Source organism: Phyllobates terribilis, unplaced genomic scaffold, assembly GCF_046119375.1.
Source record: "Phyllobates terribilis strain yellow unplaced genomic scaffold, ASM4611937v1 Scaffold_5__5_contigs__length_657084704, whole genome shotgun sequence".
Lineage (NCBI taxonomy): Eukaryota > Metazoa > Chordata > Amphibia > Anura > Dendrobatidae > Phyllobates > Phyllobates terribilis.
Genome location: NW_027362765.1, coordinates 574,466,053 through 574,489,589, shown reverse-complemented (window position 1 = coordinate 574,489,589; position 23,537 = coordinate 574,466,053). Strand labels below are relative to the sequence as shown.

General features: G+C 43.6%; 1 protein-coding gene across 1 annotated transcript in view; it reads right to left on the bottom strand.

Annotated features, from left to right (window-relative positions):
• Nucleotides 1–23,537, bottom strand: part of LOC141271666 (poly(ADP-ribose) glycohydrolase-like) — a 527,289-nt gene that overhangs the window by 57,888 nt on the left and 445,864 nt on the right. The window contains exon 16 of the mRNA XM_073681706.1: nucleotides 8,787–8,915. Within this exon, the coding sequence (XP_073537807.1) occupies nucleotides 8,787–8,915 (129 nt within the window). The remainder of the gene's footprint in view (nucleotides 1–8,786; nucleotides 8,916–23,537) is intronic.

The following is a 23,537-nucleotide window of genomic DNA, read 5'->3' as shown; positions in this document are numbered from 1 at the left end:
TATAGATGGCGCCGTGCGGCCTCCCGCTGTGTATAGATGGCATCGTGTGGCCCCCTGCTGTGTATAGATGGCATCGTGCGGCCTCCCGCTGTGTATAGATGGCACCGTGCGGCCCCCTGCTGTGCATAGATGGCGCCGTGCGGCCTCCCGCTGTGTATAGGTGGCGCCGTGCGGCCTCCCGCTGTGTATAGGTGGCGCCGTGCGGCCTCCCGCTGTGTATAGGTGGCGCCGTGCGGCCTCCCGCTGTGTATAGATGGCTACGTGCAGCCTCCTGCTGTGTATAGATGGCTCCATGCGGCCTCCCGCTGTGTATAGATGGCTACGAGCGGCCTACCACTGTGTATAGATGGCTACGTGCGGCCTCCCACTGTGTATAGATGGCTAGGTGCGGCCTCCTGCTGTGTATAGATGGCTCTGTGCGGCCTCCCGCTGTGTATAGATGGCTATGTGCGGACTCCCACTGTTTATAGATGGCTACGTGCGGCCTCCCGCTATGTATAGATGGATATGTGCGACCTCCTGCTGTGTATAGATGGAGCTGTGGGGCCTCCCGCTGTGTATAGATGGCTACGTGGGGCCTCCCGCTGTGTATAGATGGCTACATGCGGCCTCCCGCTGTGTATAGATGGCTACATGCGGCCTCCTGCTGTGTATAGATGGCTACGTGCGACTTCCTGCTGTGTATAGATGGCTACGTGCGGCCTCCTGCTGTGTATAGATGGCTACGTGCGGCCTCCTGCTGTGTATAGATGGCTACGTGTGCTCAATATTGAGTCATACAATTAATGTAAGGCTTTGTGCCCACGATGCAGAAATGCTCCAGATTTTTTTTGAGTGTTTCTGCATCTCCCTGGCTACGTGGGGCCTCCCGCTGTGTATAGATGGCTACATGCGGCCTCCCGCTGTGTATAGATGGCTACGTGCGGCCTCCTCCTGTGTATAGATGGCTACGTGCGACTTCCTGCTGTGTATACATGGCTACGTGCGGCCTCCTGCTGTGTATAGATGGCTACGTGCGGCCCCCTGCTGTGTATAGATGGCTACGTGTGCTCAATATTGAGTCATACAATTAATGTAAGGCTATGTGCCCACGATGCAGAAATGCTCCGGATTTTTTTTTGAGTGTTTCTGCATCTCCCTGGCAGAAAAAACGCATGCGGATTGTACATGCGGATTGTATATGCGGATTGTACATGCGTTTTTCCTGCCAGGGACTTGCGGATGTGAAGCGTTCTTCATATGCATTTCCGCATGCGGGTTGACAAGCGCTTTCCAAGCAATTTTAGCATCACTTGGAAAGTGCTTGACAAGTTGGTCACACTATATAAATCCATGCAACCGGCATGGATTTATATAGTGTGACCATAAAAGAATGGTAAAAAATAAATATATAATTACCTTCTGATGGCCTGCCGACGTCAGCGGTCGCGTGACCTGACACATGACTAAATGACGTCACGGCAGGTCCTTTCCAGACCATTGCGAGCTGCCGGCAAGCCAGGACGCATCGGATAAAGACACCCGGGGCCATCAAAAGGTAAGTATAATATTTATTTTTTATTTTATTCTTTTTTTACAGGTTCTATGGTACCCGGGTCCGGAGGAGAGTCTCTTCTTCTCCAAACCCGGGTACCATCCGCATATTAAAATGCAAGGATTCTGCATGTACAGATGCAGTGATGCGGATTCCATGTGTTCCAATGCAAGTCAATGGCGGCGAAAGCGCTGCGCTTCCGCAAAATAATTGGTAGTGCTGCGGATTTTTCCGCAATGATAATCCACAGCGGAAATTTCCGCAGCATGTGCACAGCACATGCGGATTATCATTGGGGAACATGGCAGACCTTCTACCAAGCGTTTTTTAAGCGTTTCTGCAGCGGAATTGCCGCTGCGGAAACGCTTAAAAAACGCATAGTGGGCACACAGCCTAAAAAAAATTATTATAATTAATATTGTGCCAAATTAATTTCACGTGAACTATCACATGATCTATCACAGGGGATCATGTGACATGTCACGTAATACATCAGGTGTGTGTGGGGGGGAGGGGGAGGGGGGGCGCGCCTTCTAAACTGCCCGGGGCCCTTGCTACTTTTAATCCACCCCTGATAGTAATAATAATAATACTAATAAGAGGATAGGATCTCTGCAATAGAATTGCAGGATAGATTATACAAAAACTACTTAATAGCTAGAAGTACTTACCACTAAAATCAGGATATGCCAGACTTAATCTCTTGCTCCCTCTCATGGCAATATGAGTTGTAACAATGCTACTCACTTGGGAGTGAGATGAGGTATCATAGGAGCCGTTTCTATTTAAATGTCTACCTTGTTTTTTTCAGTCCTCATAAACCGCATCGCAGGAATACTCAAATACAGCCCTTGTCAGGTACAAAATGAAACAGTAAGCAAAAAGTCCATACAATCGTTCGGGTTCGCCCGCTTAAGTTAGAGTCCAGCTTCTTAGTCCTTTAGCAAAGGCACACAATCCTGGAGGTCTGCACACTTCCACACACAAACCATGTGTGAGACAAGCAGTCCCCATTTTATAATGTGAACCACACCCAGGGGTGGAGATATGGTGAACAGCTGTCCCAACTGAACTCTTTAGCTGCTCACATTTAACCTAGCCCTGACATGGCCCATTAACCCCTCTTAGTACTGTGTGTACTAGAGCATTACTCCAGGTTTACATCACAGAGGACTTCCACCTCTGTGATACATATCTCGCATCCACTATGTGTCCGGCAGCCACCTTACAGTGCTTTTAACATGGGGTCTTTTTCTATTATTAATAATATGGATTGAAAGTTATGTTTTATTAAGGGACCATTATTTGACTATGACAATATGGTAGTATAGTATACTAGCTACTGAACCCGTTCTACGCCCAGGTGGCGAGCATTTTTATCAGTACATTTTTAATTTTACGCCTTTTTTAAGACACTGGGTCTGCAAATTTGCATATACAGTGTCTTTAATAAAATAGCACTGGAAATCGCAGTATGCGCACGCACTGACTCCGGCGCCATTTTATTGAAGCAATGTACTACAACAGTGATGGCGAACCTTTTAGAGACCAAGTACCCAAACTGCAAACCAAAACCCACTTATTTATCGCACAACTCATGCAGAGAGCAGAAGGGGGCAGCAAAGAACAGATGGGGACAGCAGAGAGTAGGCAGGGGTATCAGAGTAAGCAGAAGCAACAGAGAGCAGGCAGGCCAACAAAGTGGAGCCACAGATAGGATAAGGGGTACCAGACTGCAGATATGAAGGCATATCCTCCACCATCCTGGTATATGCTCCCCCATCCTGGTATATGGTGCCCCCATCCTGGCATATGTCCATCCATCCTAGTATATGTTCACCATCCTGGTATATGTTCCCCCATCCTGGTATATGTCCCTCCATTCTGGCATATACATCCTCATTCTGGTATATGGTCCCTCCATCCTGGTATATGGCCCCTCCATCCTAGTACATGTCCCCCCATTCTGGTACATGTCCCCCCATCCTTGTACATGTCCCTCCATTCTGACATATGCACCTTCATTCTGGTATATGGTCCCTCCATCCTGGTATATCGCCCCCCATTCTGGTACATGTCCCCCCAATCCTGGTACATGTCCCCCCATCCTGGTACATGTCCCCCCATCCTGGTACATGTCCCTTCATCCTGGTACATGTCCCTTCATCCTGGTTTATGTTTCTCCATCCTGGTATATGTTTCTCCATGCTGGTATATGTTTTTCCATACTGGTATATGCTCCCCCATCCTGGTATATGCTCTCCCATCCTGGTATATGCCCACTGTGAAGACCCAAGGTTCTTCCCTGGGCGTAATGCTACTCAGGCAACGCAGGGTGAGGGTAAAACAGTGTGGCAATACTTTATTGAACCACAAAGCCGTCATTAAACACACAGAACAGTCCCAGCACATACCCAAGATGGTACAACATCACACAGTCTCACCCTTCCTTCTCCGCCCGCCTGGAATAGAACAGCTGTGTCTTTGGAGACTAGTGGCCCCCAGCTTCTGGCGGGCCCCCACAGAAAGATGGTAGCGGCAAGCTTAGGAAGCTATCAGTCCATCGAGGTACAAGACCAAGAGACCCGAGGGTCCCAACCTGGCCTCTCCGAGAGTTTCCATGGGACCAGATGACCAGTGGGTCCCAATCTGGCTTCTCCAAATGTCTCTGGGAGTTGCAGGAGGCCGGTCGGTCCCTCCTGGCAACCCCAAACAACATATCCCTGGGGCCAGGTGACTTCTTCGTCCCAACCCTGGTCTCCCCAAAATGTATCCATGTCTCTCTGATGGTCAAATGGAGCAGATCCATATCTTTCCAGTCAGGGCCAGTACCCTTAGGCTAGAATCATATAGAATTCAAATCTGTGTCTCTTTGGGTATGCCATGCAATCCATCTGCTGTCCTGAAGGATGTCTCTCATTCTCCTTGCAAAGTCTTTCTGATGCTCCTTGATTCTGCTTCTCAAGTCAAACTGCTACAAAAACACATGTCCTATCTGCTTCACTGGGCTCAGCCCCCTGAATGTCAGAACAGCTCTCACCCACCTCCCCCCAAAAGCTAAGTGTGTATTAGTGGAGGTATCTTTCTCAGGTCGACTGCATCACCTGGGTCTACATGTGAGACTCCCTGTGGTGAAGGCTCTGCCGGGTTTTCTTTCAACACTTACACAATGTGCCTAGATGATTTTTGAACAATGGTTAGTGGCTCCTCAGATACTAATGAGATTAGTGAAATGCTGGACACTTTACAAATTAAATTAGTGTACATAAACTGACGAGCAAGCAGAACATTAATAAAACACAGCTAGCAATCTCTAATAAAACACAATAAGGTATTTATTTTGGATTAACAAATCTAATAGTCTGGCTAATTAAGATTTTAGGCTGTATAGTCACACCCCCCCTATCCTGGTATATGTTGCCCAATCCTGGTATATGTTCTCCTATCCTGGTATAAGCTCTCCCATCCTGGTATATGTGTGTATGCTCTCCCATCCTGGTGTATGCTCCCCCATCTTGGTGTATGCTCCCCCATCCTGGTGTATGCTCCCCCATCCTGGTGTATGCCCACCATCCTTGTATATGTCATCCTGCCTGTGCTGTTGTTAAATACATAGAAAAAAAACAAACACTCCTACTCCCCTTTCCCCCTCTCCCCTGCAGCATGTTGTCGTCTTCTGAAGCCAGCAGCTGACTTCAGCGTCCAAGCGATGGGAGCGCATGATGTGACTGCCGCGCGCCCAGTCACGTGCATGCCGACGTCAGCTACTGGCCTCTGATTGGCCGGCAGTGTGAATTGTGGGCACGGACCCAGGAAGTTTGTGCGCTGCAATACACTTCAGCTGGATGTGCAGCCTAAGTAGGGGCTGGCGACGAAAGCATTGGCGTCCGCACTACGGAGCCATTTCATTGAAGACACTCTACCACATGTCTACTTTACATCAGCACAATTTTTTAAACAATTTTTTTTTGTTAGGAAGTTAGAAGGGCTAAAAGTTGACCAGCGATTTCCAATTTTTCCAACAAAATTGACAAAACAATTATTTTTAGGGACCACATCACATATGAAGTGACCTTGAGGGACCTATTTGACAGAAAATAAGCAAAATGGATACCATTCTAAAAACTGCACACCTCAAGGTGCTCAAAACCACATTCAAGAAGTTTATTAACCCTTCAGGTGCTTCAAAGGAACTGAAGCAATGTGGAAAGAAAAAATGAACATTTAACTTTAACTTTTTTTTCCCAAAAATTTTGCTTCAGACACGCAAATTTTTTTATTTTTAGAAGGGTAAAAAAAGAAAATGGACCCCAAAATTTGTCGTGCAATTTCTCCTGAGCATTCTGATACCCCACATGTTTAGGAAAACTACTGATTGGGTGTACGGCAGACTCGGACGGGAAAGAGCACCGTTTGACTTTTTGAATGCAAAATTGGCTGGAATCGAGAGCAGATGCCATGTCGCATTTCGATAGCCCTCGATGTGTCTAAACAGTGGAAACCCCGACAAGTGACCCTATTTTGAAAACTAGGCCCTCTCAATTAACTTATCTAGATGTGTGGTCAGCACCTTGAACCCCTAGCTGCTTCACAAAAGTTTATAAACATGAGCTGTAAAGATAAAAAAAAATCAAATTTTTCACTCAAAAATGTTTTTAGCACCAATTTTTTTATTTTCACAAGAGTAACAGGAGAAATTGCTCCATACAATATGTTGTGCAATTTCTCCTGAGTACACAGATACCTCATATATGGGGGAAAACTACTATTCGGGTGCACGGCAGGACTCTGAAAGGGAAGGAGCACCATTTGACTTTTTGAACTCAAAATTTGCTGGAATCATTAGCAGATGCCATGTTGCATTTGGAGAGCCCCTGATGTGCCTAAACAGTGAAAACCCCCATAAGTGACCCCATTTAGGGAACTAAACCCCTCAAGGAAGTGTCTAGATGTGTGACGAGCACCTTGAACCCCCAGGTGCTTCACAGAAGTTTCTAACATTGAGCTGTGAAAATAAAAAAAATCTAATTTTTCCCATAAAAATGTTCTTTTAGCCCTATTTTTTTATTTTCAGAAGGGCAGCAAGAGAAATTGCACCATACAATTTGTTGTGCAATTTCTCCTGAGTACACCTAAACCCCATATGTGGTCAAAAACTACTTTTGAGGCACAGTGCAAAGCTCAGAAGGGAAGACATGCCATATTGGAGTTCAGATTTTGCTGGAATGGTTTGAGGGTGCCATGCCACATTGGCAGAGCCCAGGCGGTGCCAGAACAGCAGAAACCCCACATAAGTGATGAAGTGATGTCATTTTACAAACTACACCTCTCAATTAATTCATCTAGGAGTGCAGTGAGCAAGTTGACACCACATGTGCCTTGCAGAAATGTATACCATTGGGCGTAAAGAAAAGATAATTAAATTTTTACTGCTAAAATGTTGTTTTAGCCACAAATTTTTAATTTTTATAAGGGCTTATAGGAAAAAATGGACCTCAGTTTGTTGTGCAATTTATCTTGAGTATGCCAATACCTTACATGTAATAGGGACCTACTCTTGAGGCACAGAGCAAAACTCAGAAGGGAAGGAGCGCCATAATTTAGTGCAGATTTTACTGTTATGGTTTAGGGGTGCGATGACCTACTGGGAGAGCCCCTGAGTTGCTAGAACAGCAGAACCCCCCATAAGTGACTCCATTTTGCAAACTGCACCTCTCAAAAAATTCATTTAAGGGGGCAGTACCTTTGGGCAGTGAAGAAAAAATAATTACATTTTTACCATAAAAATAAGCCACAGATTTTACATTTTCACAAGGGAAAATGGTTAAAAATGACACCAAAATGTGTCACAAAATTTCTGCTGAATGTAAAAATACCCCATATGTGGCTCTGCAGTACAGCTTAGCCACACGGTGAGACTCAGGAGGGATGGAGCGCTATTTGCCTCCTGGAGTACAAATTTTCCTTGAATAGTTTGCGGACTCCATATACAGAGCTCCTAAGTGCTAGAAGAGCAGAATCCCCCCTCAAATGACCCAATTTTGGAAATGATACCCCTTTGAGAATTTATCTAAAAGTTTAGTGACGATTTTGACTCCATGGGTGTTTTACAGAAACAAGCAGCAGTGAAAATTGCAAATCTGCTATTGTAGTGCCCGTACGTTGTAGTGCACAGTACGTTATGCCCAGCTCGTGCTTCTGGAGACATGCACCCGTAAATTAAGTGGGCTGTCATCGCTACATGTGGATGCTAAATGTGGTTTATATACACTGTGGGGCTCAGAAGGGAGGGGAACATTTGGACTTGGGAGTGCAGAATTTCCTGGATTTCTTTGGGGGTGTGAAGAGCCATAGTGCTTTTCCAGAGCCTTTGTACTACCAGTAAGGCTCCTATATTTCCATTAAAGGGGTACTATTGATAATGCCCCAATGTATTTTTATGCTGAAAAGTAGTATCTTTGTAAATATCTTGTGCTGCTGTCATTGATGTTAGAGGGGGCAATACACGGTATTAAGAACTGGGGTATGTGAACTTTTGATCAGGGTCCTTTGGATGTTTTTGGTTGTCATTAAGATTTAAAAAGAGAAAACACAGAAGTTTGACAATAAATGGCTTCACCCAACCAATAACCATGAGTGGAGAAAAAGTTTTTTTTATTATCATTCATATTCTCTGAAACAAGGCCAAAAAAGCAAAAATTCTGCTGGGGTATGTAAACTTTTGAGAAAACCGTATATACCACAATCTTTATGAAAAATAAAACAGAATTCTTCCAATTTTTACACTCATACGTCATTTTGTTTCAGGAAAAAAAACATATGGACATAGCCACAATGATCAGCCTATTGTTTGTATTGAGGCATCTAATGTGCGTGTGCAAAAGTGATTGTGAAGGGAGGGGAAGCTGTGACATCAACTATTATAATTGGTGGATCCTGTGTTATTAGGTGTGTATAGCGGCTTTATCAGTCATTGTAGTCATGCCTCTGAAGGAGTCTTGCTTTAAACTCCTGAAATTCCTCAAAGTACAGACAGTAGGAGTCTACAAAAAACACTGTAGCTATTGGGAAAATTGTAAGATTGCTAATTTTATTTTTTTTTAAATAAAAATTGTAATTTGAAAAAAAACATTGCCTTTGTTTTAAAATACATGAAACAAAAATCTGATTTACAGTATATAATTGATCATTTTCTGATGATTGCTCCTTTTTAAGTATTCTATTTGTGGAAGTCAATATATAAAGTACTCACCAACAGTTTTATCCTTCTCAACAAGGCAGTCGTGCATTCTGTAAACCTCATGCATTAACTCCTTGTCACCAAAGGTGAAATACACAACATCTCGCCCAGTCTCTGCAGCGGCCAGAAGCTGAATTAAGGCTAAAAATGAAATGAGTAAGAAATTAGAATTATGTACATGACTGTTAACAGAACATGGCTTGTTAATGGAAGCTGCAACAGAATTTGGGGTATTGAATTTTCTACTGTTTCTAGCAACACAGCACAGTGAGTATCAGCATGAACTTTCCTAAAAACACCTAATCATGTGATTTTAAATAAATAGACAGTTATATCTCAATGTACCAGAACATTTTGGAAATCCTTTTATGTTGTGGAGGAAAGTTAAACCCTACAGTGGCTTGCGAAAGTATTCACCCTCCTTGGCTTTTCACCTATTTTGTTACATTACAACCTGTGTTTAAATATTTTTGTAAGCAGATTTGTGTGTGACGCATCAGCACTAGTTGCTCGGGTCGAGCTCGCCATGATACTCGGGTGCTCGACCCAAGCAACGAGCCCAATGTTAGTCTATGGGAGACCCGAGCATTTTTGCGGCGGCACCCCCAGCAGTCTTTTAAAAGCCTAACAAGTGCCCAAAACGATAGTGACAGAGCTCAAATGACATGGGGACAGCATGGGGATCGCCCCAGGAAGCATTTCTGACCCCCAAGTCACTGCTGTCAACAACGTGGTCAGAGGTATTAAGCCACTTTTAAGGGCTCACAATAAAACGTTCAAAAACGAAACTGAAACTGCTTTCCTGTGAAATATGTTAAGGAAGTTCCTTTCCAGGGTAAAGACTTGTGTATAAGGTAAAATAAATAACCAAAAACTAAAATACTCCTCCACACCTTGGGCTATGTTCATAAGTAGCATTTTCTATGCATTTTTGCACTTTTGTATTGCTTTCAACCGTGACAAATGCATTCACCGGGAAATGTCATTTTAACATTTTACAACCTTATCTGGCCATGTGCTGTGTGACACATGCATACAGTGCTGAAAAGACATGAGAACAGCATGGGGAAGACCCCTGGAAGCATCTCTGACACCCAGGTTGTCGCAGAGTGCATCTTCTTACAGTCACCACTGTACTTACGAGAGCTTCAATCAGCAAGATATCTTGAGTAAACAGTATTTACTTCATACTGGTTAAACATGAGATACAATTCAGTGTCACACAGTCCGTGCGCTGCTGACATAACACATACAGGAAAGAAAAAAAACACAGGAAGTAAGAAACAACCAACAATTGAGAGCTTTCCTCCCACCATTACAGCAAGCATATAACTTTACACACTATCGCCATCTGCTGTCTGGTTAGTATAAAGTCCTCCTTTCACTTATAATAAGTCCTAATCTGTTGCATATGCACACACCCTTTCTCAACAGTAAGGACTTATTCAATCAAACGCAACTTTTTTATTAGTCTCTGGTGTTTATCAGCATTCAATGCCTTCGTGAAGATGTCTGCTGTCATTTCTTCAGTAGGACAATGCTCTAACTTCAAGACTCCTTGTTCCTGATGATCTCTCAAGAAATGATATTTCACATCAATATGCTTGGTTCTTGGATTGACGCTTTCCATCTGAGCAAGAACAAGACATCCTTGATTGTCCTCTTTCAGTTTTGTTGGTTCCAACTGTGGTTGTCCTAATTCTGTCAACAATTGTCTTAACCACAGTACTTCTTGACTCGCATGTGCTGCGGCAACATATTCTGCTTCTGTTGAAGACAGTGTCACAATTGACTGTTTCTTACTTGTCCAACTTATTGGTCCACCTGAGAGAAAAAAAATATGCCCACTGGTAGATCTTCTGTCAGTTGGATCTCCAGCCCAATTTGCATCAACATATCCTGTTAAAATGCAATTATCACTTGTGGGTAATTTCAGCTTAACATTGCTAGTTCCTTTCAAATAACGCATTACTCTCTTCACGGCATTCCAATCAGCTTTATTTGGTTTTGATACCTTTCTACTCAGGATTCCTACTGCTGCTGCGATGTCTGGTCTTGTAACGGTCGCTAGATACAGTAGTTTTCCTATTGCTGTTCTGTATTCTTCATTATTTGGTAGCATATTTTTTTCACTGTTCATCTCTTTGAGATAATTAGTTTCCATTGGAGACTTTACTGTTTTTGCATCCTTTAATCCAAATTTTTCTGTTATGTCTTGAATCATGTGATTTTGATTCAGTAGGAATCTTCCATCTTCTTCTTTCTACCTGTATTCCTAGGTACTGTTTCACATTTCCCAAGTCTTTGATTTCGAAATGTTGCTTCAGGATTTTTAGAATGTTTTCTTTATCCCTTTCTTGGTTAAAACAAATCAAAATGTCGTCTACATATATAAGTAGATAAATCCATCTATTAATCAGCCTTTTTGTGCACAAGCATGGATCAGCTTTGCTTCTTTGAAATTTTTCATTTGTAAGTACTTCCGTGATTTTGTCATTCCACGCTTTAGCTGCTTGCTTTAAACCATATATGCTTTTCTGTAGTTTGCAAACTTTGTTTGGATTTCTTTAATCTTTGAATCCTGGAGGTTGTTCCATGTAAATGTCTTCTGTTAAATCTCCATTCAAAAAAGCTGTCTTTACATCCAGATGTCTCAGTTCCATCTGTTTCATTGCTGCAACTGTAAGTAAAGTTCTTATTGTAGTGTGTTTGACAACTGGAGCAAATGTCTCATCATAGTCTTTTCCATATTTTTGAGAATACTCTTTAGCTACGAGTCTTGCTCGGTATCTTTCAGCGGTGCCATCTGTTTGGTATTTTACTTTAAAAATCCATTTACATCCTATGGCTTTTCTTCCTTCTGGCAAATCTGTTAGTGTCCATGTATTTGAATCATGCATGGATTTAATTTCTGTTTCTGTTGCTTCAATCCATTTATTAGCTTCTTCTTCAGGAAGTTTAGATATGTCTTCCCAAGAGGTAGGCTAATAGATTTTTATTATGCTTGTCTTGTATGAGAGACATTTTGGTGGTTTTCCTTTGTTCTCTCTCATTGAACGTCTTGGTTCTGTGTCTGTTTGTAGTTGTGATTCTTCACTTTCAGTATTTTGTTCTTCATTGATTTCTACTTCTTTCTCATCAGATATTTCTTCAGTTATGTCACTATTGTTTTTCTCATTTTTTTGTTTCAACTGAAATCATAATGTCTTCATTTAAATCTTCAATGAATGTCACACTGTTACTCACCGTAACTCTGTCTGTTTTGGGATCTAGGATTCTATATCCTTTGCAATTTTCACTATATCCAACGAATATTCCTTCCATGGATCTGTTTTGAAGTTTGGAACGTTTTTCTGTTGGAATGAATATAAAAACTTTACATCCAAAAACTTTTAAATGATTGACATTTGGTTTCATACCTTGCCACAGTTCATATGGAGTTTTCGTCAGTTTTCTGGAAAAAAGTTGGTTCTGTAAATATGTAGCTGTCATTGCTGCCTCACCCCAATATTTCTCTGGTAGTTTGGAATCCGTCAGCATACATCTTATCATTTCTGTTAGAGTTCTGTTTTTCCTTTCTGCTACTCCATTTTGTTCAGGTGTGTATGGAACAGTTTTCTGGTGTTCTATTCCATTTTGTCTTAAGTATTCTTCTATTCTGTGACCTGTAAATTCACCTCCATTATCACTTCTGATGACAATTGGCTTCCTTTGAAATTTGTTACTTGATCTTGTTACATAGTCTACAAGTTTATCAAAAACTTCACTTTTGTTCTTAATTAAGTATGTGACTGTGTATCTTGAGTAGTCATATATAAAAATCAACATGTATCTATTGCCTCCTGATGTAGTCACTTTCATGGGTCCACATACGTCAGTATGCACCAAATCAAGTGGTCTTTCGCTTTTCATCTCACTTTCTTTTGGAATAGATATCCTTGTGGCTTTGGATTTTATACAACATTCACATCTTACGGTAATTGAGCAATCTGATATCTTTAAATCTTTTGTCAATTCTTTTCTCTGTAGTTCCCTTATACTGTCAGGGTGTCTATGTCCTAGACATCTATGCCACATGTGAATACAGCTTTTGTGATCATGTGTACATACCTACATCTGTTCCTTTGGTGTGTCAAAATGATATAATTGTTCATCTGCCTTGACTTTGGTTATCACCTTGTTTTCTGCAATAATTGCACACTCATTGTCTTTGAATTTTACTGTAAGTCCTTTTGCTGTTAAACGTTTCACAGATAATAATCCACCTTCCAATTTTGGAACATACAACACATCCTGTACAAGTATCTTTGAATCTTGTCCGAACTTGTTTGAACAATTTAGCAAACCTTGTCCGATACCTTCTGCGGTTATTTTGCTTCCATCTGCAAGATAAATGGCTTCTTTCTTATCTAAATCAAGATCAGTAAAGAAATTCTTGTCACTTGTCATATGAGTCGTTGCTCCTGAATCAATAAACTAACCAAGTGATGATTTCTTGTCTGCTACTTTAAATGTGCCATTCCAATCATTCTCACATGAATCGGAAATTGTGTTTTTTACTTTCTGTGTATGCTTTTTATGTTGTAATTTTTGTTGCTTTCCATATGGTACAGTCTTTCTTTAAATGACCTTTTTTCTTACATCTGAAGCATTCTCTTGTCTCTTTATTATAGGGTTTTTTAAATTCTGTAGCTTTAAGAGCGTTTTCACTGTCCTTTTCAGTAGAAGAATCATTTCTGTGTTCTTTTCTTCTCTGATATTCATCTACTAGTCTTGTTTTCACAAAATCTAATGTAATGTCAGTTTCTCATCTCGTCTCAAGGGCATTTATCAAGGCTGTATACGAATCTGGTAAACTGCACAATAATATAGCGGCTACATGACTTTCTTTAATGTCTTCATCAATAGATCTTAGCTGTGATATCACTTCCATCATTGAGAATATGTGCTTCTGCATGTCGTCATTTGCACTCAATCTCATACTGTAAAGCTTTCTTAATAAAAATAACTTGTGATTCAAGCTAGGTCTTTCATACAGTTTTTTTAATACTTCCCACATTCCTTTCACTGTTTCTTCATTTCTTATATGTATTTATTGAGCATCATCCACTAATAAACTAATGGTGGCTCTCGCTTGTCTATTCTTCTTATCCCATGTCTGATTATCTTGATCTGGTTTTTCTGTAACAATTACTTCCCATAAATCATCCTTAGATAACAACATCTTTACTTTGAATTTCCATAACTGATAATTTTCACTATTCAGTTTAGCTACTGTGAATTTCAGTTCTGTGTTACTCATCATCTTTATATAGTCTTACTTGTTTAGAGAGTTATACTGAAGATATTCTCCTGTTTTTTCTTTCTTGATAGTTCCTGTATGTCCTGCCTGTGTTGAATTCTCTGTAATTATATCCAGCTCCTGGGATCATGAATTCCTTTGTCACTCTGTATCTGGATTTATTTCCTTCTGTTTACAGAGCTTATCTGTGTGCTCCGTTATCTGGGGTTATAAACCAGGATCCTGCTGCCTGGGCTTGTAGTGCAGTCCTGTAGTGTCTGGGCCCATAACCTGTCGCAGAGTGCATCTTCTTACAGTCACCACTGTACTTACGAGAGCTTCAATCAGCAAGATATCTTGAGTAAACAGTATTTACTTCATACTGGTTAAACATGAGATACAATTCAGTGTCACACAGTCCGTGTGCTGCTGACATAACACATACAGGAAAGAAAAAAAACACAGGAAGTAAGAAACAACCAACAATTGAGAGCTTTCCTCCCACCATTACAGCAAGCATATAACTTTACACACTATCACCATCTGCTGTCTGGTTAGTATAAAGTCCTCCTTTCACTTATAATAAGTCCTAATCTGTTGCATATGCCAACACAGCTTTCTGCCTAAAAGTGTGCCCATCAGAAGTCATCCTTGCCGCATCAGAAGATGCAGACTTGCAACTATCCCTGTGCAAGTTCTTTTCCCAGGGCAGTGTTCAATTGTACCTCCCCCATTCCTTGCAATGCAAGCGCAAATATGCAGCCAACCACCCACCCACCCCCAGGCTGCAATACCATACTGCTTGCTTGCACTTGAAATTGGGCCTTTTAGGCATGTGGAGGCGGAATCTGGCCACCACGTCATGGCTGCGTTGGCAGCCTGGTATCCATACTCCGTCCCCAGCCGCCCGGCGGCCGGGTGTCCACACTCGGTCCCCAGCCGCCAAGGGGCGGCCGGGTGTCCATACTCGGTCGGCAGCCGCCCCACAGCCGGGTGTCCATAAACGGTCCCCAGCCGCCCCTATTTCTCCTTGGACCATCACCCCACACACTTTTCTTAGCCCGGCCTGCTTTAGGGCAGCATTGGACGAGCCCACCAGAAAACCAGACTCCTTCGGTGGGCCCTGGTTTCTCCATCAGGGGAGTTGAGAGTGCCAAGGTGAGGACCATGATGATGATGATACAAGTTAGCATCTGCTTTGTTTTCTTGGAAGGCAAGCGCATGTATGTAGTAGCGGCTAGGCCTGAGGTGGTCAGCCTTTTGGCGCATATCCTACCTCCTCCGAGGATTGCTGGATGTTTTCCTGCTACTATATCAGTTCTATGACTCCTGTTAAAACAAAGCTTCAGGTGATAAATGATGGATGAAGTAGTGGCAAAGGAGAAAGAGCAGGAGGAACAGGGACCATTCACATCAATATCAGGCCAGTCAACCACATATGTCTTGTAGGATATGTTTCTGTAACAAAATGAGCGGTTCGGCTACACAGTTATAGGACTTACAGTGAGTGCAATGCCTACCAAAAATTTTGAGGCACTCCAATGCCCCTTGGAAATGACATGGAGGTCAGAGGGCCTTAACTAAACAGTTTTTTCCATTTATAGCAACTGGGTCTCCTGTACACTGTTGGCCTAAGCAGTGAATAGAAGGCTTTCCAAAAATTATGAGGAACTGCAATGCCCCTTGAGACAGACGTGGATTACAGCGTACTAAAAACCTTCTACCCATTATTGGGGAGTGGGTCTCCCTTAGTTTTCGCCTTTGCATTGAAAAGCAAAAGCTGACTAAAATTAGGAGGAAATGCAATGCCCGTTGGAAGAGTCATGGAGGTTAGAGGTAATTAAAAACAACATTTCAATGCCCCTTGGAAGAGCTGTGGAGCTTAGAGTGGCTTAGGAAGACGCTTTTAATGCCCCTTTGAAGAGACGTGGAGGTCACAGTAGCTTAACAAGATGGTTTGATAGCCCCTTGGAAGAGACGTGGAGGTCACAGTAGCTTAACAAGACAGTTTTAATGCCCATTGGGAAAGTGGTGGAGGTCGCAGTAGCTTAACAAGATGCTTTTAATGCCCCTTCCAAGAGCCATACAGTACAACATATTACAAACATTATTCCCATTATTGGGGAGTGTGTCTCCCATAGTGTTTGCTTATGCCTTCAAAGCAAAAGCTGCCAAAACTTAGGACGGAGGAACTTGCAATGCCCCTTACAAGAGCCATGCAGTACAGCATATTACAAACATTATTCCCAGTATTGGGGAGTGGGTCTCCCATAGTATTTGTTTATGCCTTCCAAGGAAAAGCTGCCAAAAATTAGGACGGAGGAACTTGCAATGCCCCTTACAAGAGCCATGCAGTACAGCATATTACAAACATTATTCCCATTATTGGGGAGTGTGTCTCCCATAGTCTTTGCTTATGCATTCCAAGCAAAAGCTGCCAAAAATTAGGAGGAAATGCAATGCCCGTTCGAAGAGTCGTGGAGGTTAGAGTTAATTAAAAACAACATTTCAATGCCCCTTGGAAGAGCTGTGGAGTTCAGAGTGGTTTAATAAGACGCTTTTAATGCCCCTCAGAAGAGACATGGAGGTCCCAGCAGCTTAACAAGACGGTTTTAATTCCCCTTGGAATAGTGGTGGAGGTCGCAGTAGCTTAACAAGACGGTTTGAATGCCTCTTGGAAGAGACATGGAGGTCCCAGTAGCTTAACAAGATGGTTTGAATGCCCCTTAGAAGAGATGTGGAGGTCCCAGTAGCTTAACAAGACGGTTTTAATGCCCCTCGGAAAAGTGGCGGAGGTCACAGTAGCTTAACAAGACGCTTTTAATGCCACTCAGAAGAGACGTGGAGGTCCCAGTAGCTTAACAAGACGGTTTGAATTCCCATTGGAAGAGACGTGGAGGTCCCAGTAGCTTAATAAGACGGTTTTAATGCCCCTCGGAAAAGTGGTGGAGGTCGCAGTAGCTTAACAAGATGGTTTGAATGCCCCTTGGAAGAGACGTGGAGGTCCCAGTAGCTTAACAAGACGGTTTTAATGCTCCTCGGAAAAGTGGTGGAGGTCCCAGTAGCTTAAGAAGACGCTTTTAATGCCCCTCGGAAAAGTGGTGGAGGTCGCAGTAGTTGAACAAGACGCTTTTAATGCCCCTTACAACAGCCATACAGTACAGCATCTTAAAAATATTATTCCCATTATTGGGGAGTGGGTCTCCCACAGTCTTTGCTTAGGCCTTCCAAGCAAAAGCTGACAAAAATAAGGACTGAGGAACTTTAAATAATGGCAACACGGACCACTGTCACCCTGGTGGTATAGTGGTGGTGGAGGCTGAGGATAAGGAGAAGAACATAAAACAGCCGAAATGAGGAATGTGTGGGTGTGAAGCGGTGCATGTGAATGCACCTCCCGAAATAACACAGTGGATTTGACTTTATGTTACTCTGCTGTCATTTGGTGGTGATGAGAAGTCTGGCCCAATCCAGCCCTTGTTCATTTTGATAAGGGTCAGCTTGTCAGCATTGTCAGTTGACAGGCGAGTGCGCTTATCAGTTATAATTCCCCCAGCGGCACTAAAAACACGCTCCGATAACACGCTAGCGGCAGGGCAGGCCAGGACCTCCAAGGCGTACAGAGTGAGTTCATTCCAAGTGTCCAGCTTGGATACCCAATAATTAAAAGGCACAGAGGAATCATGGAGGACGCTGGTACGGTCGGCAAGGTACTCCCTCACCATCTTTTGAAACTTTCCACTCCTTGTGAGAGTACCCCGCGCCTCAGGGCCTGTAAGCTGGGCGGGTCTCAGAAAACTGTCCCAGAACGTTGACAGTGTTCCCCTGTCTCTGCTGGATTGGAGTTGCCTCTCTATCACTTGTACGCCTTAGTTGGTCAACGAACTGTGACCTCTGCCGCTAGCGTGTTCAGATGGGAATTTTTTTAAGAGTTCTGCAGCAAGGGCCTTCTGGTACTGCCCCATTTTTGTAGACCTCTCCACCTCAGGAATAAGAGAGTGAAAGTTCTCCTTGTAGTGGGGGTCTAAAAATGTCACCAACCAGTAATGACTGTCACCCAACATTTTGACAACGCGAGGGTCACGGTTAAGGTAGCGTAACATAAAGTCAGCCATGCATGCCAGACTGGAAATGGGCAGGACTTCCGTGTCCTCACCAAGATGACGACTGACCATGCTCTCCTCCTCCTCCTCCTCCTCCCCTCAGTCCTCAGGCCACCCACGCTGAACCCACGGTATGACACTTGCACAGGTACTACTGTCTACAGCACATGATACAAGCTCCTGTTCTTCCTCCTTCTCATCCCAACGTGCATTGGGGTACAATGAGGGAGAGGAGGAGGAGGAGATGAGGCTGGGCTGTGTGTAATCGACCGCTACGGCTTCTTCATCCATCTCATCATACTCTGGCTGCAATGCCTCCTCTTTAATTCTCTGCAGAGAGCGTTGCAAAAGACAGACAAGTGAAATGCTGACGCTAATGATGGCGTCATCGACACTCACCATCTTGGTAGACTCCTCAAAGTTTGTCAAGATGGTACATATGTCAGACATCCAGGTCCACTCCTGAGGTCTTATGTGTGGAGTCTAACCTGAATATCGACAGCCTTGTTGCAGCTGGTACTCCACAACTGCTCTCTTCTGCTCACAAATCCTTTGCAACATGTGGAGGGTAGAGTTCCAACATGTGGGGACATCAGACACCAGTCGGTGTGACGGAAGCTGCAAACGCTGCTGCAACACAGCAAGGGCGGCGGAAGCTGTAGCAGACTTGCAAAAATGAGCTGACAGGCGGCGTACTTTGACGAGCAGATCTGGCAACTCGGGGTACGATTTAAGAAACCGCTGAACCACGAGGTTAAGCACATGAGCCAGGCATGGTACGTGTGTGATCTCGCCTCGCCTTAGAGCCGCCACCAGGTTACGGCCATTGTCACACACGACCATGCCTGGATGTAGGTTCAGCGGTCTCAGCCACAGATCTGCCTGCTCTTTCACAGCTGTCCACAACTCACAAGCAGTGTGAGGTTTCTCACCTAAGCTTATGAGTTTCAGCACAGCCTGTTGCCGCTTGGTGGAGGCAGTACTGCAGTGCTTCCAGCTTGTAACTGATGTGGTGATATCTGAGATGGAGGCTGAACATGAGGAGGAGGAGGATGATGCACAGGAGCTGTACACTGTGGGGGCAACTCTGACTGACATAGGGCCCGCAATCCTCGGTGTGGGGAGGATGTGCTCCGTCCCAAGGTCCGACTGGGTCCCGGCTTCCACTATGTTTACCCAGTGTGCTGTCAGGGAGATGTACCATCCCTGGCCACAAGCACTTGTCCACGTGTTCGTTGTCAGGTGGACTCTCCCAGTAACTGCGTTGTTGAGGGCACGGCAGATGTTTTGGGACACGTGCTTGTGTAGTGCGGGGATGGCACACCGGGCAAAATAGTGTCGGCTGGGGACCGAGTACCGAGGACGGCCACCGCCATAAGGTTGCGGAGGGATTCCGTCTCCACCAGCCTAAAAGGCAGCATTTCCAACGCAAGCAGTCGTGAAATGTGCAAATTTAGGACTGTGGCCTGTGGGGCGTTAGCTGCGAATTTCTGCTTTCGTTCAAAGGTCTGGGATATGGACAATTGAACGCTACGGTGGGACGTGAACGTGGACGTTGATGCTGTTTCTTGAGAAACTGCCATAACAAGTGAAGACTGAGAGGAGGGGGCATCTTTGCATGCAGTATGGACAGGGGATTGCCTTGCACACACAACAGGGGGTTCTATTGCACACACAACAGCAGAAGCAGCAGTGGTGACACCCGCTGACACTGGTCCTGGACCCTGGGGTTCGCCCCACAAAGTCGGGTGCTTTGCTGCCATGTGCCTGATCATGCTAGTGGTGGTCAGGCTGGTAGTTTTGTCACCCCTGCTGATGCTGGCATGGCAGGTGGTACAAATGGCCTTTTTGGGGTTATCAGCAGAGTCTTTAAAAAAATTCCAGACTCTGGAAGACCTCCAGGTTGTACTGGTAACGTCCCTCGTGTTGGTGTTACGGGGAACTGTTGCCCGCCTTCTGTGTGCGGCCACCACATTGCTTCTTCCTGCCTGTTGGGGTACTCTGCCTCCCTCACCCTGTGTGCTGCTGGCCTCGCTCTGCATGTCCTCCTGCCACATTGGGTCAGTTACTAGATCATCCACCACCTGCTCTTCTTCCACTTGCGCACCACGATCCTCCTCCTCACTTCCTGGAAATTGTGTCTCGTCATCGTCCACCTCTTGTGACAAATTGCCAGTGTCGACTTCCTGTGGCCATGCCAGTTCAAATATTTGGGCATCGCTACATGGGATCTCCTCTTCCACCACTTCAAGCGGAGCAGGCGAGGGGCAAAAATCTGGAAATGGACCAGTGAACAGCTCTTCAGAGTGTCCAAGTGTGGGATCAGTTGCTGTGTGACGACACTCGGCATGGTGGGAGGAAGGAGCATCAGGGTGAGGAGGAGTATGCGGTCGAGACTCACGGCTACCAAGAGTTGACCGCGTGGAAGACAGACTGGAGGTGGTGGTGCCCAGGTAACTGGAAGTATTATCTGCTATCCAATTAATAACCTGTTCACACTGATCAGTTCGCAATACTGGTGTTGTTCTGTGCTTCCCTAGTAATTCGGTCAAGAAGTGGGAGCGAGAAGATGTGTCTGTTGGTTGTGGCACATTTTCACCTTGGCCACGGCCCCGTCCTCTGCACGCACCATCACCAGAACGTCCACTTCCACGTCCCTTGCCACGCGCCTTGCCCATTGTAAAAGAAGTAAAATAGCTTACACTCGCACTATCAATGGAAAAAGGGTAATAAAGTAGATTAGAACCGTGGAAGAGGAAAACCACAGTTCTATTTCTCTGGCCTACACCCGACTCTTTTAAACAATCTGAAGAATCAGGGAGAAACTATTACTGTTTTTCTTTACGGACAAAATACCAAAAGCTGAATAATAGAGATTTTTTTACCGTGGAATGGCAAAACCACAGTTATTGTTTACTGAGGTATAGCAGAAAATTTTAAATAGCTATATTTGCGGCTGAACAGTGAGCGACACACTCAAACTGTTTTTTTTTAGGTAAAAATGGCCCAAAAGTGGATAATACAGAGATTTGACCCGTGGAACTGCAAAACCACACTTGTATTTCTCGGGTCTACACCAGACTATTTTCAACAGATATATTTGTGTCTGATCAATCAGGAGACACTACTGTTTTTCTTTACAGCAAAAAATGCAAAAAAGCAGGATAATACAGAGATTTGACCCGTAGAACTGCAAAACCACACTTGTATTTCTCGGGCCTACACCAGACTATTTTCAACAGATATATTTGTGTCTGAACAATCAGGAGACACTACTGTTTTTCTTTACAGCAAAAAATGCAAAAAAGCAGGATAATACAGAGTTTTGACCCGTGGAACTGCAAAACCATACTTGTATTTCTCGGGCCTACACCAGACTATTTTCAACAGATATATTTGTGTCTGAACAATCAGGAGACACTACTGTTTTTCTTTACAGCAAAAAATGCAAAAAAGCAGGATAATACAGAGATTTGACCCGTGGAACTGCAAAACCACACTTGTATTTCTCGGGCCTACACCAGACTATTTTCAACAGATATATTTGTGTCTGAACAATCAGGGAGACACTATTAGTTTTTTTTTTACGGCAAAAAATGCCAAAAGCAGGATAATAGAGATTTTTTACCGTGGAAAAGCAAAACCACAGTTATAATTTACTGGTGTATACCAGACTATTTTCAACAGATATATTTGTGTCTGAACAATCAGGAGACACTAATACTGTTTTTCTTTATGGCAAAAAATGCCAAAAGCAGGATAATAGAGATTTTTTACCGTGGAACAGCAAAACCACAGTTATAATTTACTGGTGTATACCAGACAATTTTCAACAGATATCATAGAATCATAGAATCATAGAATGGTAGAGTTGGAAGGGACCTCCTGGGTCATCTGGTCCAACCCCCTGCTCAAAGCAGGATTCACTAGATCATCTCAGACAGATGTCTGTCCAGCCTCTGTTTGAAGACGTCCATTGAAGGGGAACTCACCACCTTTCGTGGCAGCCTGTTCCACTCATTAATCACCCTAACTGTCAAAAAGTTTTTTCTAATATCTAATCTGTGTCTCCTCCCATTTAGTTTCATCCCATTGCTTCTAGTCTTTCCTTGTGCAAATGAGAATAAAGATGATCCTTCTACAATGTGACAGCCCTTGACATATTTGTAGACAGCTATTAAGTCTCCTCTCAGTCTTCTTTTTTGCAAGCTAAACATTCCCAAATCCTGCAACCGTTCCTCATAGGACATGGTTTGCAGACCAGTCACCATTCTGGTCGCTCTTCTCTGAACTTGCTCCAGTTTGTCTATGTCTTTTTTAAAATGTGGTGCCCAAAACTGTACACAGTATTCCAGATGAGGTCTGACCAAAGAGGAGTAAAGACCGATAATGACTTCACGTGATCTAGACTGTATGCTTCTGTTAATACATCCCAGAATTGTATTTGCCTTTTTTGCTGCTGCATCACACTGTTGACTCATGTTCAGTCTATGATCTATTAGTATACCTAAGTCTTTTTCACATGTACTGTTGCTTAGCTCTTTTCCTCCCATTCTGTATATGCTTTTTTCATTTTTATTGCCCAGATGTAGTACTTTGCATTTTTCCCTGTTAAAAACCATTCTGTTGGTTGCTGCCCACTGCTCCAGTTTATTTAGGTCTTTTTGAATCCTCCCTCTCTCTTCTCTAGTATTAGCTATCCCTCCTAGCTTTGTGTCATCAGCAAATTTAATCAGTTTACCCTCAATTCCTTCATCTAAATCATTGATAAAGATGTTGAACAATACAGGTCCCAGGATGGAGCCCTGTGGTACCCCACTTGAGACATTCATCCAGCTGGATGTGAAGCCATTTACAACCACCCTTTGAGTCCGATCACTAAGCCAGTTATGAATCCACCTAACAGTTGCCTGGTCCATTGCATACTTGGTCATTTTTTCAATAAGGATGGTGTGAGATACTTTGTCAAATGCTTTGCTGAAGTCAAGATATACTATATCTACAGCATTTCCCTGATCCACCCAGTCAGTGATTCTGTCATAGAAGGAAATTAAGTTAGTCTGACATGACTTGTTAGTTACAAACCCATGCTGACTCTGGTTAATCACTTCATTCTTATCCATGTACTTACATACATATTGTTTAATAATTTGTTCAAAGATCTTTCCTGGTATAGAAGTCAGACTCACCGGCCTATAGTTCCCTGGGTCCACCTTCTTCCCCTTTTTGAAGATAGGAACAACATTTGCTCTTCTCCAGTCTTCTGGGACTTCTCCTGTTCTCCAAGAATTTTCAAAGATTATGGAGAGTGGTTCTAAAATTTCTTCTACGATCTCCTTCAGTACTCTGGGGTGTAATTCATCTGGACCTGGAGACTTG